Below are 14,229 nucleotides of genomic sequence, written 5' to 3'. Positions count from 1 at the left end.
CGCTTGGGTTAAGTCAGGTGCATCTGGGGGAAGGGCAAACCTTCGCTCCCCTGGGGGAACCCCACGACCCCACCGTCCCGGGTCCCTCTTCTGCCCAGTATCTCACAAGGGGGCCTCTCCCGGAACCTCCCCAACTTCCAGACGCCCGCCTCGGTCGCCCGCGAGAGTGGGCGCGGGCTCCACGTGCACGCCGCCCACGCCCATCCCGGCCGGCAGGACCCGGACACTCACGCGGCCCCCGGCGGCGCTGCGCTTCCTCCGCAGAGTGAGGCCGCTCCGCAGCAGCGCGGGCAGGTCCCGCAGCCGCGGCCGCGGCGGCAACTGCAGCGGCTCGCGCTCCGGCTCGCGGGCGCTGGGGCTGCGGCGAAAGGCGCCGTCCGCCGCCGCCACCGCCGCGGCCAGGGCCGGACTCTCGCACGGCGGCTGCATCTTGACGGAGCCCACGGCCATCCTCATGCCCTGAAGGCGGCTGCGGCTGCGGCGCCGAAGGCCCTTCTTCACCGCGCTCGCCTCCGCGCGCCGTCCAAGCCTTCGCTAGGCAGTGAGAGGGCGCGACTGCGGCTCGGGCGCGGGGCGCGCAGCCCGCCGCTGCCCATTGGCGCGCGCCGCGGCCCCCGCCAGGCTCAGCCCCGCGCACCTCCCCTCCCCGCCCAGGTGCGCCCGGCCCCGCCCCGCCCCGCCCCGCCCCGCCCTCTCCAGCGGCACACCTCAGCCCGCGGACCTGGACGCCCGTGGACCTGGACCCCGGCAGCCGCTCCTCGGACCTTGGACACCGTCTCTTCCACAGGTGCGGGATCCCCAGAATCCAGCACCAAACCCACTCAACTGCCCGGCCCATCCCCCAACTCCCTTTAGTCTGAAAAGTGCCGCTTCACCCCCTTTTCCTCTCTGACAGCGTTGAACTTCGACCAAGCGAGCTGGGAAGTCTGGAGCACACCAACCCCACCCCGTGTGCGCAATGGTTTTTTCCCCCGTTCCCATCACAGCCTGGCTCAAAATCGTAATCGCTATTCCCAAAAATGGTTTTTGCCAGAGAACTTCAAAATAGGCTCTGTATTCTGCTACAAGTCAAACACCAGTGAGGTAGAATTGCCCCCCCCCCCGCCGTCCCCTCTTTGACACATTCATCATTAAAGGCTAAGGGGAGAAGACTTTTGTTCGTTCGTTATGCTAGGTGTTTAGCAAAATAGGTTCAAGTCTGGTGACCTGGAGGTGAATCTCTGCTAACAAGTTGGAACCTGACCCTCCCTAAATGCCTGATGCATATGATGAATGTGCTTGGTAAAGCGTAAAGGCCTGCTGTGGTGTGAATCATTGTTTACACCATTCCAGGAGGTAGGAATAGGGGAGCCCTGGGAATGAAACTGTTCCAGCAGGGCCTTAATGTCCAGATAGCCGTGAAACTTCACCTCCCAGATCAATCTGTCTTCAACAAGGGCCAGCCAGCGCTTTTACTCCTTGTCAGTAGGACGCTGGGGTCCCTATCTTTGCCTAAGACTTGTAAGAATTGAGTAAGCTTATTCACGTTAAAAAAAATAAAACTGACAAATGAGAATTACGGGAGATCGGGGCCCTTGGTTGTACCCTCAGCCCTCTCAAGGTAGATGCTTGGCAAATATATACGGAAATATGGCCACGTAAGGAAAAAAGAAGAATGACCTGTGACCTCTGCCTTCAAGAAACTTAAAACTTGGCCCAGGACTAGATACACATATAAAATAACAAAGATATTGCCTTGTACTCTTGGTAATTGCCCAGTGAGTGTGAATAATGAGCATTGAGGGCCACAGGAGCGAGGAAATCCTTCTGGTCTGGGACAGGCAAAAGTCAGTGAAGGGAGCTTGAGCTGTGCCTTCAAGCTGAGTCCAGAAGCTTCAACCAGGCAGAAAGAAGGGTGCCGGTCCTTTGAGTAAGAAGGAAAAACATGAGAAAAACACCAAGGTGGTAGGACACAGAACATATTGGGCACTGAATGTGTCATACTGGTGGGAGAGAGGGATCGTGTGATAGAGAAGAAGGAGAAAATATCAGAATGGATGCTGGTGACACACTGGAGAAGGCCTTAAATCCTGTCACCTAAAGCTGTGTGTGTTTACTGGAAAGGGCCCTACAATAAACTCTATCATCCATTACAATTTCCAAATACCTGTCTCATACATTGAAGGCTGAAATCCTATTTGTATGTACCATATGAGTGTACCAGCTTATATAATGTTGAAATACTTCTGCTTCCACTGGTAGTTCGGCATTGCCTTGAGCCCCTATGTCATACTCCATACTCCAAACTCCCTCCTGAAACACCAACTAAAGGTCCACTAGACCTTTAGTCCTGGTCCAGTAGAGGCCCTCCAGGACACTTGTGGTCAGTTATCACTCCGATTAGGGGATGCTTGTGCCATATCGCCCCTGATAATACCCTTTGAATCACACCATGAACCTCCTCTGCTCTAAAATAGAACACATGTGTTCTGACTCCTAGGCCAGATCCTTGGTCTTCACACTCCTTCACAGTGCTTCTCAATGCAAGACCAGGGAGTTTGGACTTTATCCCATAGATTTTATGGTATTGACCAAAGTTCTAAAACTCCATACCAACAGGACCTTTGGAAAGTTGGCTTGGGGTAAGCTGCTAAATGACAATTACCATATAGCCATGGTATAACACAGGCAATAGGGAATAGCAGGAATGTGTAAGCAGAAGAGCCATGCCACTATTTAGCTCAAATCAAGCAATACCCCACCCCAGGACCTTTGTACTTGCTGTACCCTCTGCATGGAATACACTTCCTCTGAAATGCTGTCCAGTAGAACTTTCTGCAATGGTGGAAATGTTCTGTATCTGCTTTGTAGCCACTACTCATATGTGGCTTTTGAGCACTTGAAATGTGACTGATGTGCCTGAAAAACTGAATTTTAAATTTTATTTAATTTTAATTAATATAAATTGAGAGAGCCGCTTATGGCTTTGGGCTACTCTATTAGAAAGCATAGTTCTAGAATTCAGTGTTACCCTTCCTCTACTCCTTAAGCTTTTTTAAACTGAAATGTCTCCATTTCAGTGAGGCCATCCATGACGATGTGATTTTAAATTGTAGCCCTTCCCATCTGCCCCTTTCCTGCTCTCTTTCCTAGCCCTCCAATGTTGCGATCCAACATTCTATGTATTTTACTTATCGATTTTCTCTGTTGTCTGCCTCCCCACAACAAGAATATAAGTCCCACAAGGGCTTGAAAGTCTTTTTCCTTTTGTTCAGTATCTAGAACATATTAGTTGAAGTACTGAATTTTACCACATATAAGGACCCAGTTTTTCAAAAGGAGCTTAATCTGGATTTTTACATAAACTCTCCTGATTTTGGAATGTTGGAAGTTAAAACAAAAAAGCAAATCCTATGTATGCCAACATTGCACAGGTCAAACAAAACCACTGGAGTATCAGAGCTGATTTTTACTTAGGAGAATGACATCATCAAAGTTAAAGTTTATGGAAATACATATGGTAAGAAAACACAAGTTTTATTGGCTATTTGCAGTGAGGGGCAATGGGAGACCAGGAAGATAACTCTGACTTTCACCTAGCTACAAAGGGATGAGGGTTTGAATGAGTGGGGTCAGTGGAAAAAGAGAGAGGTTAGATGTCAGAGATTATAAAAGAAAGCTCCTCAGGGCTTGGACACGTGTTAGGAGGAGTAGAAAAGTACTTCAGGTGGTGATACAGATTGTATTTTACAAAGATGACCAACACAGCGTCTCCTATCCCTACGATCTTCTGCAGTACAATCTTGACACGCCCCCATGAAGAAAACAGGACTTATTTCTCCATCGCCTTGAACCTGGGCTGGCCCTATGACTACTTTGGCCAGTAGAATCCAGCAGAGGTAACAGTGCCTGTTCTGTAAGTAGCCCCTAACTGACCTGGTAGCTTTCACTTCCTACTCTCTTGGGACGCTGGCTCTTGGGATGCTCCCACTCAGAGCCCAGCTTCCTGTGAGAAGCCCAAGCCATCTGGAGAGTCTAGATAGATGTGCTCTGGCAACTGAGCTCCCATCCAACAACCAGCATCAATGGACAGCCATTTGTAAGCCATTTGGAACCTCCGGTCTAGCCACGCCATCACGTGACTCCTGTACTAGCTAACGTCTGACTGCAGCCACGGGGAGAAGCCAAAGCAAGAACTCCGCAGCTGAGCCCAATCAACCCACCGAACTATGAGAGTGAGCAGCAAATTGTTCTAAGCCACTCAGTTGAGAGGTATTTTTTACACAACGATAGATGACCAGAACATACGGCTCAGAAAAGTGTGAAGAACATACTCCCTTATGAATTCAAAAAAATAATAATAAAGGGAGATTTATACTTATATTTGTATGTGTGTGAAGAAACGTGAAGTTTTTTTGCAAGTGGTCAGACTTGGCTACATGAGAAAGGAAGGAAGGGAGGTGTTTTTCAAGCATAATTTTTAATTTTTTTTTAATATTACCTATTCAAAAAAATTCAATTAAAGAAATGGCTCTGGATTTAGAGAAGTCAGGAAGTAGGGGGAGCTGGTTTTGGGGATTTTCGTTTTACACAGCAGTTAAACTAACTAAACTAGAAGGCACCCCAGTGAAAATGTGACCAGCAAGAGCAGAGGGTGAGCTGGAGCTCAAGAGAAAAGACTGGAGAGATAACTATGTTGGGGTCCAAATATCTGAGAGTAAAGGGTGGAACTGGACTGCAGTGCTCAGAGGACAGAAGGAAGCAGAGACACTCAACCCCTTGCTGCGCTGGGCCCTTGGAGAACACACAGCATGTGTCTTTCCATTTCTACTTGTATGAAATTTGAAGCAGTGACTCACCTTGGTTTTCCCCCTTTAATTTTTGTGATCCCATGTGATTATCAAGAACGCCAAGGAGAGACTTTCCTGGTGGCGCAGTGGTTAAGAATCCACCTACTAATGCAGGTGACACGGGTTCAAGCCCTGGTCTGGGAAGATCCCACATGCCACGGAGCAACTAAGCCTGTGCGCCACAACTACTGAGGCTGTGCTCTAGAGCCCATGAGCCGCAACTACTGAGCCTGTGTGCCACAACTACTGAAGCCCGTGCACCTAGAGCCCGTGCTCCAAAACAAGAGAAGCCACTGCAATGAGAAGCCCGTGCACCGCAACGAAGAGTAGCCCCCGCTCGCCACAACTAGAGAAAGCCCGTGTGCAGCAACGAAGACCCAACACAGCCAATAAATAAATTAATTAATTAATTTTAAGAAAAAGAACGCCAAGGAAAGCATCTGTTAGCTGGGTTTTTTCCCTTGTTTTTCCCCTCCCTGTGTACCTACGTATCTCCCGATAAATGTACACAGTGTATGTCATGCTGAAGAGTCTCCTAACACCATAGCTATCAGGACTTTGGTGAGTCCTCCTTGGTGTCCAACCCTTCCCAACATCTCTTGTTTTAATTTTTCCTCTATTTGAGATGTTTTGCATTGCTTTACCAGCTCTCTGAAATGGAAAACCTAAATACAATTTCGCCTCTCTATTCAAGCCTGCCAACACTTTAATATGCAATGATCAAAACGGATTGAATCAGACCTTCCCAAGGACTAAGGGTGAGCAGTGGGAGGTCAGAGGCAGAGCTTGCACTGGAAACCCAATACAGCGCATACCGCCTCTGCTGAGAATACCACGTATAACTGTGTACTTGATACTAACGTTATTTTTGTTTTCTTATGGAATGAATATGCAGGCAAGAGAAATGTAGCAAAATAATGAAACATGTTTCAAACCTAAAAATGTTAAGCCTTCCTCATTTTAGTGTTCAAGCATCATAAATAGAACTATCAGCCATCAGATGGTTCATGACAAGCCTGTGTGATACTGTGCTATTGTTTGTGTAGTGCATCACACACTATGCGTCATGCAAATATTCCCCTCAGGGATGGTACATGTTTTCTTACACTATCAGCATTGGTGGCTCCAGCCAGAGACTGGCTGATAAGGGTGGATGTTCCTCCTTATAAGTTTGTCCTCTATTCCTTACACTCATAGTCTTGAAACAAAATCCTTCTATTCATGCCTTTTTATATGCCATTTACTGTTATCATCCTGGAAATTTCTTTTTTTAAGGCAGGTGTGCAAGTTTACCAGGCCCTTGGGTATTTAGGACACTGGTGCAAAAAAATACCCAAGAAGACAGAGCAAGAAGGCAGTAAGAGAAATAACTTGACCAACAGACAGCAAGAAAGCCAAGCCAGTCTTGTCCCATCCTCCCTACTCTGCTATGGAAATCTACTCATCCTTTCACAGATCAAACAATATCTCCTCCCAGAAGCCTTCTCTGCTCTGCCCACTGGGATTAATCCTTCCTCAGGTAAACCCCAGAGTATACCTACTACTGTGAATCTACTTTCACGGCCTCTCTTATCACAGTTAGTCTTGTATTTGAATTAAATGTTTGCATGTAAGACCTAGATGAGGTTATAAAACCCTGGAGGGCAGAGATGTTTCATTTTTGTATTCCCCTCTAGTGTCTATTGCAGTGCCTAGCACACTGTAGATGCTAAGTTAAAAAATGCCTGCATGAATGAATGCTGGATGAACAAATGAATGAACAAAGCTGTGATTAGCCAAACACTGTCATCCTAGGTTGAGGAAAGCAAGCCAGAGGTCTTAGCAGATGCAGAGTCTCAAAGGTCACAGGAAAATACATTATCCCAAGGGTGATGGGAGGCTATAAATGGACTCCAGATGGTGGCATGTTCAGATCAGCAGGGAAGGAAGATGATTTTAGCATCAGTATGTAGAGTGCTTTAAAATAGGGAGACGTTGAAAGCTGGGCAGCCAGCAAAGCAGGTTACAGAATCCCAGGCATGAAGTATTAACATGGTAATCTATAAAATCGGGTTAATGGAAACTTCTGTGTTTTCCTTATAATACTTGCATCCATGCATTCTGTGAAGAGTTTCTGTGCTAATTAAATGAGGTGACGCTTGTAAAGCTGTTTGCAAACCTTAGAGCGCTGCACCTAGAGCACTGCCGTCCCGTAAGGGTGAAAGGGAAGGGAGAGATGAAATGATGCCTTGGAGAAAGCAGAGCCTGCACCAGGACGGCAGAAGGGAGTGGGAAAGCAAACAGGGTATCAAAGGTCATACCCAACCAGAAGACAGAGACCTTTGACAGTATGTTTCTTCCTGTTTGTGAATTTGAAACATCTGTAGCATTGATGCAAGCTAAGTACAGAGTAAGCAGTGAGAAAATCTGCCTTAGAGCATTCTGGCAACATTGTATGAGTTCAAATTGGTACTCAAAGATCTTGGTGAGAAGATATAGATGTGGGGCTAGAGAACACTCAGAGCAGGAATGTCTCCTAAGTTCTTAAATATAAAGAAGCTCTTTAGCTTAAAGAAGATGACAGCACTCAAGGGACAACAAGGTCATTGTTTTCATATACCTTGAATACACAGAAGAGAAATTGGACTCATTCTATACAGAGTTAAGACTGAAGATGGAAACCACAGAGTAAAATTTCTTCTCAACATAATAAAGGCTTTTCTATCCACTTAAAGTCCATTTTGAACCTAATATAGTCCTTACCCTTGCAAAATAGGGGGCTTACACCAGGCTTCATGGAATTTCGTTTTATCAGATGCATGATTGGATTCAGTGACCTGTAAGTTTCCATCCAACCCAAACATTCACTTTTTTCACTGGCCCTAGTGAATACTGAAGTGGTTACATAAGGCAGCAATTCTCAAAGTGTGGTCTGGGGACCTCTGGGGATCCTCAACACCCTCGCAGGGGTTCCATACGGTAGAAACTATTTTCTTAATAATGCTAAAATATTATTTGCCTTTTTTGTTCTCATTTTCTCATGAGGATACACTGGTGTTTTCCAGAGGCTACGGACATGTGATATTGCAACAAACGGAATGCAGGAACAGATAAGGCACTCCAGCAGCTCCTTCGAAGCCAAACATCAAGGAAATTAACAAAAATATAAACAATGCCATTCTTTTCACTAACTTTGTTTTGTTTTGGAGAAGTTATTTTTCATAAAACATATTTCTATTAACATATAATCAGTTTATTATTAAATGAATTAATAAATATTTTAAAATTTTTGCTCTTTTCAATTTTAATACAGTAAGTATCCATAAACATGACCCACAGAAAACAAAAGCTCAATAATTTAAAAGTGTAAAGGGGTCCCAAGACCAAGGAACCTGAGAACGGTTATTATAGGGCATGGTTAGAAAAAAATTTATCTCTGATAGTAAGAAAGGACGGAGATGTGAACAGGCTAAAAAAGCTTTCTGCCTTGCCCACTTCCCAGCTACCTTTGCTGAAGTAATACCACTTTCATCCTGACACGGAACTAGTGATTTCCACAAAGGTGGCTACTAGAGGGACCTGGGTGGTGGAATGGGGGAGACCCGTGCTTTGCAACCAGATGGGCCTGAGTTTAAACCCAGATTTTTCCACCTTCTAGTTACATGGCCTTAAATTACTTGACTTCTCTGAGCCTCCATGATATGTTCTGTGTAATACTAACACTACCAGGTTGCTGAGAAGATTAGACAGGGTCTACATGCAGACTCTAACCCAATGAGGTACCTCTTAAATCACAGCTATGTGGCTGGAGCTGCTGTTGATCATTCCCAGGTGAGGTCCAAGGAAGCCGCGTGACCTGGTGAACAAACAATGGTCTAGATACGATCTTCGCCAACTTTTCCCACGTAATCCCCTCTCTAGGCAAACCCCAAATCTTTACACAGGTTATTCCCGAAGCACCTTCTTTACTGCCAACACCCGAAACATAACTTCCTCATCCTTTCTACTCTGAATACAGCTGTGGGGGAATAAAACAAACACTGAAAGTGCAACCAGAAAACCTAGGTCACGTCCCACGTTTCTTGATTTATTAGCTCTGCGACCTTCACCAAGCACTTCACCTCTTTGAGCCTGTTTCGTCATCTGTAAAACAGGGGATAATAAAACCTAGTCTGTGGGATGGTAATAAAGGCTAAAGTAAATAATGCCTATGAAAACACCTAGCAAACAGTGAACTATATATGCGTTGTTGTCATTAATAAATCCTGTCTATTCTATGTTCAAAACTGGTCTAACCTAAAAAATTCCATAGTGAATACTTAATCAAAATTATCTCCCCACAAACGCACACATACACACACGCAAGTACACGGTGATTGGATAGTAACATGAAATTCTGCACACATTTTTCCAAGCACACAAACTTTGTGAATGTGTTCTAGGCAATCCCCCCAATTTGTTTTTCTAATCTAAAGCTTTGTATCAGGCCCGGATAGAGAGAAACACTTGACATATCAATCTTTATTTCTAAATAAACCTACTTAAAAGAGGTGATGTTGATAAGAGCAGCAATGAAGAACTTTCTTAGGAAATTAAAATGTGACACTCATCTGATTCTCTCCCTCCGACCTGCTCCCTTAGGAGGGAAAAGAGGGCTTGAGGAAGAAATGCTTCACAACTGCTATTAGCAGAGCTGCTCACTAAACCTTTTATCTGCAGGTGCTCTTTTAGGTCTATCGATTTAGAACTAGGAAAAGCTGTTAGTCATAAAGTTTCTGATTATGCCTGATGAAATGTCAAAACCTGCATTGTCAAGGCTGAGAGAATCTGACTCTGTTCTCCAGTCGATTCAGGATGAGCCAGTTTGGGTCGTGGTCCACTGGATTATGTGCATACGTGTTCTCCCCGGCTCCTCTTCGGCTGTAAGCTTTCTGAGGACTAAGGCCATTCCTTCCAAATACTGTGTGAATTCCCCATCACTTACGGAGTTGTTCTCTGCAATGATGGGCATTACACGGAACTGTAGTTTTTATGATTTCAGATCAAAACTGATGTCGTTTCACTTTTCAAATACGTAGATTTGAAACATGTTCTCAGATACCATTCACAATAGTAACAACAGAATTTCATATTTATTTACAAGGGAGACTCAGAGGATCAACAGGAGTTAATATTTGTAAAGCCTTAATAGTTTTTCTCAAGTTGTACGGACAAGATGCTTTTTAGATCTCTATTTAGGGTGTAGACATTAGAAGAGAAGAAGAAATGTAGTCAAGAGTCCATGAAATCATAGGGAAGACTTGGAAGCATTGTGGAAAGGTGAACGGGCTATGTCTTTGGCCTCAGTTCCATCATTTGCAAAATGAGGAAAATCATAGGACCTGCCTCATTAGATTATTGTGGGGAATACATGAGATATGAAGTGTGAAGTACCTAGAACAATGCAGGCGCAGTCAGGAGCACAGGTGTGTTAGAAAGTATCTTTATTACTGTCTTCAATCTGGGCTACATAGATTTTAGAAGGTCTGGGAACTTCCTGAAATCATATGAAGAATGCCTGTGTACTTCTCTGATGAAAGAGACATAGGCTTCATCATATTTTCCAAGTAGGTAATCTAATAACAAAAACTCCTAAGACCCATGACGCCTGGGCTGAGCCTAACTCCCTAAATGTGAGCGTGTACAGACCAGAAATGAAGACAGATGTAAGCCGCCCCATTTACATTTGCAGCATTCATTATGAATTCCACTACCATTTAAAGGGTTGCTCCTTCTTCCGTGGACCCCTATCTAGTACAAGTGGATCACCCTCCAGCACCCTACCACCACCACTACAAGGTATAAGCCTGAAAATGAACATAAGTTAACACTCCACGCTGGTGTTTGTCAGGTGGACCAGTATCTGCTGGCAAAGAAGTTTTTGGAGGGATTGAGGGCAGTCTGGGAAAGGGCAAAGCAAGTGGAAATCTGCCAATCCTGTTGATGCTCAAATCCTACAGATACCCCCAAAGAAGAAGTGCCAATCATCACAAGATCAGATGTGACAGGGAAGATGCTAGAGGAGAAGACAGTAAAGAAGGCATTTACAGGAGGCTACTTTGCTTTCTGTTTCAATTTTGCATTTGTCTCTCTAAGGCAGCACAGATCCTCCATAAGGAGAAAAAGACAGATGGGATGACAGAATTTTGTGGCTGTTTTCTGGAGCATCTACTAGAGAATTTAAGACTCTTCAGAGTTACTGTCGGATATGTATTTAGAATAATTTTCTGCCATGACAACAGGTAATCCTCATAAAATTTCAGCCTCTAACAATAGGGCAGAAATGTTGCATTTCTAGTGTTTCTGCCTTTCAGTTTGCAATATTAATAACCTTGAATAGCTACTCAGTATTCGAAATAATTGAAGCTGCCTTGCTTGAAATCTACTTTATTGGTGTTGGTGACAAAAATGATTAATTCATTTCTTCTCTCTGGACAATTTGGACAACTTCCTGAAATGGGCCTTACTGCTTGAAGATCACACCCTTTTGGTTCACATCACATATCTCTGGAATCCAACTAGAGGTGATGCTGGTTTCGTTCTAAGAAGCATATGAACCTTTGATGTTCTTTTTTCTCTCTGGCTTAATTATAGATCATGCCCAGGAATCAGACAACCAATATTTATAGAACATCAATCCTGCGCTCAGCACCGTCTGAGCTACAGATGTGGATGACAGCCTTCATTCCCTCAAGGAGGTCAGAAAATAGTTGGGAGAGTTAAAACAATCACATTTGAAAAAAGAGAAAACTATCCAATAGTCACTAAGCCCTACTGTGTTCTCAGATGGAAAGATGAATAATTGGGGGTTCTTGCCCTCTGTAGTAGGGGAGCCCTTATTAAGAACTTTTTTGGGGGGAAGAGCTTATAAGACTTGCAGAACCTCAAAGGAAGAGGAGATCGGTGAGAACTGGCAGAGTTAAGGAAGACATCATGGCTCAGGGACATGTTGAAGGATGAGAAGGATTTAGACAGTCAAGCAGCGGGAAGAAAGAAAATCATGGAAGTTGAAGTGACCAGCTCTGCATGATGCCCAATGCCAGGGGGCTATACACAAGCTGCACACCCATACCCACTGGCCCTGGAAATGATCATGGCTTGTTCCCGGGAACAGGAAAAAGCAAAACGTCTTGAGTAATGGAAAATGAGAGCACGCTGGGCTGTTAGGGACAGGCTAGAAGGTGGAGGGCCTCGAAAGTCAGGCGGAGTACATTGGAAGGTGTGTGGTAATCCATAGGGAGGACAGTATGTTTCTTAGCTGGGGACGGACATGGTGGAAGCATGCGTGGGGAAAATTAGCCAAGAAACAGGAGGCAGAGTTGCCTAGAGTATCTGGAATTAAGATCAAGGAGGCAGACTTGGAGGTATCACAGGGACACCCAGTTGAGGTGATGACAACTGAGGCTACTAAGTAGTCTAAGCAGGAGTGGAGAGGAAAGGAAGAGTTGAACATATTGAAGCAAAACCCAACAAGATGATGATGTGGGGAATGGAAGATGAAAGGGGATTCAGGCAGGGGTGAGAGCTGCTTTTGATGACCTGCCCCAAACAGTTTGGGTGCTCAATGCCTTTGTCTAGGATAATAAAACAATGTGGAATCTTCAGTCCAATAAACTCAACTTGCCATTACTAAAACAAAAGAAACACAGAAAATATTTTTAAATTTTAGGAAAAATTCTGGGAAACCAAACAAGGGATTTTGTGCTTCGCAGTTCAATGCTACCTCCGTTTGCATTAGGGCCAAACTAATACCCCAACAGGTTGCTACGAGAAATTTTCTTGGAAAACATGTTTAAACTAAAGACAGGATTAAGGTCCTCATAATTTACAGAATGACCTACTTCAAAGGAAGTCCATTTAGAGGTAATGGGTGGATTTATAGGAGTTTGTAGATTTACCCAGAGCCTAGTTGAAAACTTCCCTCCGTATAATACTTTAATCAATTCACAGGGGAGGCTTTTCTAAATAATGAGATGGAAAATAATAGAGTACCACACACTTTTATTCTTTCCTTTTTACCAGTAAATGAGCAGAAGGTAAATAATTTGGCTGAGATGCGTGGAGTGAGTCAGCCACAGCTCTTTAAAACTGTGGTTCTGGCCTTTAGCCCTGAGCTGAAGACCATGTGGCAATGAAGGTGATTAAACGCTACAGTGGTGGACCCCTGAACGTTTCATATAAGTCCTTTAAGCCAGCAATACTTCTTAGGATTAATGCACTAATAGAAAAAGATTCACAAAAGATGCAACAGAGAAATAGCTTCTGTGACAGAACCTTTCCTATTGGGGCAAAGATAAGTGATCCTGCTGGCAAAACAGCTGCAGAGCTTACACACATCGTCAGGTGAGGCCTTGTTAACGAGCTCATCTAGAGCCTTGTCCCAGAACCATCCTCGTTCCAGAACTGCGGGTCTTGCTGTAAATAGTTTTCAGAGGGTTAAGGGAGCCTGGAAGGCTGAAAGTTACTCAGTGTGGAGTGTCCTTAGCATTGTTCTGAGTAAGCACTGAGAAGACCTCAACCTCTGACTGCACTCCATCAGCCTGAGAGTAACGCAGGCTTAGGGTCAGTGGTCCTTAGCAGAAGCTTTACTGCACACACAGGGCAGCTTGCACTGTTCCTAAGAAGTCTGTTTCTCTCACAGTCTCTTGGACTCCTATTCGGAAGCAAACCCCCCTACCACACCCCCATGGACAAAGAAAACTTCACAGCAGTTGTTACAGCAGCCCCATAAGGAAATATGTGGCTCAGGCACAAGACAAGTTATTAAAATCATTCTACACTGATGCAAACACACCTACCCAACATGGACATGTGATGCAAGAGCACAGGCTAATCAAATGCAATAAGCACTGAAAGGATTGGGCTTTTGTGTTTATGAAAAAAAAAAATGCAGAGTGGTTAATTTGAAGCAAAACCTTTTCCATAGGGCAGGACTGTAGAGCACCCCTCCCTGCAAAGAGAGGCTCCAGGGTTCACCAGCTGATGGACCACTTACCACAGAAAGAATGCAATGCGGTGTGCCATACTGTTAAATTAGAAACCGTAGCAGCATCTTTAAATATGGACGTTTCATATGCACACACAGGTAGCCAGAAAGCAGGTTGCCCTAGTTCTGGTCCCCCCAGAATCACACCCTGAAATAAGAGTTCTAGAGCAAGTAGTTTGCTTGGGAGATGCTCCCAGGAACAGCAATGGAAGGATGGAGAACTTCAACAGGGATAGGAAGGAAGCCAAGAAAAGGTGCATTATCAAGAAAGATTAATACTTGATATTGTAATCTGGAGCTTAATACTGCTGCAGAACTCTGGAAGCCAATGTGGAGTTATAAGAGTTACCCTGTTTGAGTGTGAGGGAGTTGGGGTAGTTATACTCCAGTTACCAT

General features: G+C 44.6%; 1 protein-coding gene across 3 annotated transcripts in view; it reads right to left on the bottom strand.

The window, feature by feature from the left end:
* RAPGEF5 (Rap guanine nucleotide exchange factor 5) overlaps positions 1-456 on the bottom strand; it is a gene marked incomplete at its 5' end in the record, with an annotated part of 214,139 nt that extends 213,683 nt beyond the window's left edge. For all 3 annotated transcript variants that reach the window (XM_082846352.1, XM_082846354.1, XM_082846353.1), the window contains one exon: positions 232-456. In XM_082846352.1, coding sequence (XP_082702478.1) covers positions 232-456 — 225 coding nt within the window. The remainder of the gene's footprint in view (positions 1-231) is intronic.
* Positions 457-14,229: the final 13,773 nt, after the last annotated feature.

Source organism: Leucopleurus acutus (assembly GCF_964270905.1).
Source record: "Leucopleurus acutus genome assembly, chromosome: 9".
Lineage (NCBI taxonomy): Eukaryota > Metazoa > Chordata > Mammalia > Artiodactyla > Delphinidae > Leucopleurus > Leucopleurus acutus.
This window is presented reverse-complemented; position numbering and strand designations above follow the sequence as displayed.